At 56.6% G+C, this 4,221-nt stretch overlaps 1 protein-coding gene across 1 annotated transcript; it reads right to left on the bottom strand.

Moving 5' to 3' along the window:
* Positions 1–1,180: 1,180 nt before the first annotated feature.
* On the bottom strand, positions 1,181–3,300 carry LOC112619502 (tubulin beta-8 chain-like). The gene is made up of 4 exons (XM_025377524.1): positions 3,244–3,300; positions 2,893–2,995; positions 2,705–2,815; positions 1,181–2,214 (listed from the first exon to the last, which is right to left on the bottom strand). The coding sequence occupies exons 1-4, from the start codon at positions 3,298–3,300 to the stop codon at positions 1,181–1,183; spliced, it is 1,305 nt and encodes a 434-aa protein (XP_025233309.1).
* Between the last annotated feature and the right edge of the window lie 921 nt (positions 3,301–4,221).

A 4,221-nucleotide genomic window follows, 5' to 3' on the forward strand; every position in this document is an offset into this window, starting at 1 on the left:
ACAAGAGCCAGGTAGAAGAGCACCGTCCATGCATGCTGCCCGGCACCCAGCTCACACATACATCTCTTATGTGACAGCTTCCCCAAAGCAAGTTTTGAAGTCCAGGCTCCCCGAGAAGCCTGGGGAGGAGACTCTGCAGGCTAAAGGGCCTATCCCCAAAGGTGCCACCCTCACCAGTCTCCTCCTGACAATCTTGGGTTATTTTTGCCCTGAAGTTTTGGAGAGGGGGACAGGGAGACACAGACAGTACGCATTAGCCACCTTTCCAGAGAGCACCAGCCCTCCAGACTGGGGCAGGTCAGACCTCCACTTGGGCGTTTTTCTCACTGGTTGCCAGTTGGGGGAAGCAGCATTGTGAGCACCTGCCCGTCTCCCCAGGTCCTGTTCAGAAACCCCATCTGTGCCTCTGGAGAGACTGCTGCCTCGAGCACACAGGCCCAGCAACCACCATCTATGGCCCGCAGGACCTAATCCTCTTCTACATAGGGGTCAGTGCATGTGAGTATACACTGGGCTTGATTTCTGCCCACTAGTCCCTGCCAGATATCCCATGCCCACCTCAAGAGAAAGGCCACACAAACACACCCAGGCCATCATGGTGATGGAGTGGCTGGGGTCCTACTTGCCCACCCTTCATTGCTGGTTCAGAGCCAGCTGCCTGACCACATTCCTACCCTGAGATGGGACTTTGGGGACATTGCCCACCAGGGTCACTGACCACTTTTAGGGTTCCAGAAACAGAGGGCCAGCAGGTCCCCTAGAAGTCTGGAACATGGGATAAGCCAAGGCTTGCCTTCAGAACAGGTTTTCCACCACATAGCTGCCCAAGGCCCAGGGCATCCCCAAGTTCATATGAAGCCTGCCTGCCATGTCCACAGCCCATGCCCAACCCTGGAGCCACTGGAATGCTTGTTCCTGGGCACGCGACAAACCCAGACAGCTTCAGCCTTGCAGGACAACCATGCAAATCTGGCAGCCGTAGCCAGAGGGCCCATAGATAGAAGTTGGAGGTGAAGCCAGATGTTATGAGAATACTTCATTAGGCAAAATCGTATACTATAAAAATGCTTTAAAATGCAGGAGGAGAGGAAGACACAAACAAGTGCGTAGAGACACATGGCAGTCAGAACACAGTAAAGAATCCACACTGCTTCCCCCCTTTACCTAGAAAGGGAAAGTTCTAGGCCTCCTCCTCCTCCTCCTCGGCTGTGGCATCCTGATACTGTTGATACTCAGAAACCAGGTCGTTCATGTTGCTCTCCGCCTCGGTAAATTCCATCTCATCCATCCCCTCGCCCGTATACCAATGGAGGAAGGCCTTGCGCCGGAACATTGCTGTAAACTGCTCAGAGACACGTTTGAAGAGCTCCTGGACCGCCGTGTTGTTCCCAATGAAGGTGGCTGACATTTTTAGCCCCCGGGGCGGGATGTCACAGACGGCTGTTTTGACGTTGTGGGGGAGCCAGTCAGCGAAATAGCTGCTGTTCTTATTTTGAATGTTGAACATTTGTTCATCCACCTCCCTCATGGGCATGCGACCCCTGAAAATGGCAGCCGCCGTTAGGTAGCGGCCATGACGAGGGTCACACGCGGCCATCATATTCCTGGCGTCAAACATCTGCTGCGTCAGCTCAGCCACCGTCAGGGCCCGGTACTGCTGGCTGCCCCGGCTGGTCAGTGGGGCAAAGCCGGGCATGAAGAAGTGCAGCCGGGGAAATGGGACCATGTTCACGGCCAGCTTCCGCAGGTCAGCATTCAGCTGGCCTGGGAAGCGCAGGCACGTGGTGACCCCGCTCATGGTGGCAGACACCAGGTGGTTCAGGTCACCGTAGGTGGGCGTGGGCAGTTTCAGGGTCCTGGAACAGATGTCGTATAACGCTTCGTTGTCTATACAGAAGGTCTCGTCTGCATTTTCTATGAGCTGGTGGACCGAGAGGGTGGCGTTGTAGGGCTCCACCACCGTGTCTGACACCCTGGGCGAGGGCAGGATGCTGAATGTGTTTATGATCCTGTCTGGGTACTCCTCCCGGATCTTACTGAGAAGGGTACCCATCCCAGACCCCGTCCCCCCACCCAGCGAGTGGGTCAGCTGGAAACCCTGCAGGCAGTCACAGCTCTCAGCCTCCTTTCTGACAACGTCCATCACTGACTCCATCAGCTCCGCGCCTTCTGTGTAGTGCCCCCTGGCCCAGTTGTTTCCGGCCCCACTCTGACCTGTAAGACAGTACAGCCAGTCACTCGATGGCCAGGTGTACGGTCATCAGTGGTCACCATAATGCAAAAAGGGCCAAGCGTCACGTGTGAGGTGAGAGCACCATTCGCCCTGCAGGTGGAGCAAATGAAACCCCTCCCCCAGAGTTACAGGACAGCAGCCTCCCCTGTTAGAAATTAAGTCAGGAGTCAAACCTGAGACAGGCTGACAGACCTCGCTGCAGGTGGCTCCAGCCCATTTTCAGGGAAGGCAGTAGCCACGGCCCCAGCTCAGCTCCCTGCAGGGAGTTGACATCAGAAGCTCTTCACCTTGAGGAGACACCTAGGCCTTCCTCCCAAAGCCCGTTTAGGAGGCAGATGGAGCGACTGGGAGGATAGGAGGGTGCTCAGGGGCCCTGGATCCACGGTTCCCATGGTGATTACCTTGGAGCACTCCTAGATTTTGAGCGGCCCTGGCTAAGAAGCCGCATCCCAGTCCTCACCCACAGCTCACCGAAGATGAAGTTGTCTGGCCTGAAGATCTGCCCGAAGGGCCCCGAGCGCACAGAGTCCAGGGTGATCGGCTCCAGATCCACCAGCACAGCGCGGGGCACGTACCTGCCACCTGAGAGGGGCGGGAGGGCATGAGCGAGGGGAGGGCCGCGTTCCCAGGAGGGTGGTGGGGAAGGTCGGGGGTCTCACCGCTGGCCTCGTTGTAGTCGATGCGCTCCAGCTGCAGGTGGCTCTCCCCGTGGTAGGTGCCCGCGGAGTCGATGGCGTGTTCATCAGAGATCACCTCCCAGAACTGCGAGACGGGAGGGGCCGGACAGGCCAGGGCCAGTCACGGGGGTGCCCCATCTCCTCTCCCACCCCCACCCTCATCCGCACTCCCATCCCTAGGCCGCCGTGTCCCTGGGTCCACCCCGGCCGCCTCGCCAGCCGCCCAGTCCCACCGCGACCCCGGCAGGGACCCGCCCCCGCCCCCACCACTGCCAGCACCTTCCCTGGCCACCCGCAGGCCCGAGCTGGGCCCTCAGAGCCCCCACTGCCAACCTTGGCGCCGATGTGGTTCCCGCACTGCCCGGCCTGCGTGAGCACGATCTCCCGCATGGCTCAGGCGGGATCAGGGCGGCAGGAGAAACGCGAAGAGGAGGAGCAGACGCGCAGTGACCCAGCCCGCCCTCTGCCAACGCTGAAATAGCCCCGCGCCCACCTCCCCCAGCCTCCAATTGGGCTCCCAGAATAAGCAGCAGCTTTACTTGCACACAGGTGTACCCACCTGTGCATCCGTTGGCGTTGAACGTCTGTTGGGGAGCTCAGGTGTCCCTGCTGTGGTCCTTTCCACGCTGGGGAAAGCTGGTCAGCTGGAGAACTTCCTCCCATGTCTTTACTAAGACTAAATCCCTAGCTGACCCGAAACTGAATTTTCCTCCCATGTGGGAGGGGAGGACTCTTGTTTCCACAACTCACAGAGTGCCTTGCACCTGTCCTAGATTGATGACATATTTATGTAATTGATGAGTCCTTTCCTCTTTTAGGAGATCTGTGGTTAGGAAAGGCCTTCCGTATGTTAACAGGACTTCATTATAAGTTTTACTTTGGAGCAGTTCAAACCCACAGTAAGCTATGGGTGTTAGAGAGAGTCAGGTCTCTGATTTAGCTAGAGTCTTCTTTAGAGTAGGATTAGCCTGTTCACCTTTCCAGAGGACCACGGTCTCCACGCAGAGTGAAGGTAATATTGGATTCTTCAAGCGAGGATAGGTGTTGGGATACACCTGCTGTGAAAGATGAGCCCTTGTCACTTTGCAGGCTTTCAGATGACCCAAACTGAGGAGTTATTTCTTCTGGTAAACATTTTTCAGGTGGGGTGGGGAATGCCTCGATCTAACCAGTGAAGGTATCAGTAAGCATTAGCAAATATTTGAATCTCCTGCAGAAAGGTATCTGAGTAAATTAGAGTTGCCAGTTCTCATCTGGATACGTTCCTCAATTTTGGACAGGTTTAACTGGAGGAGGAGAAAATTGCTGGCT

This window comes from Theropithecus gelada, chromosome 2 (genome assembly GCF_003255815.1).
Source record: "Theropithecus gelada isolate Dixy chromosome 2, Tgel_1.0, whole genome shotgun sequence".
Lineage (NCBI taxonomy): Eukaryota > Metazoa > Chordata > Mammalia > Primates > Cercopithecidae > Theropithecus > Theropithecus gelada.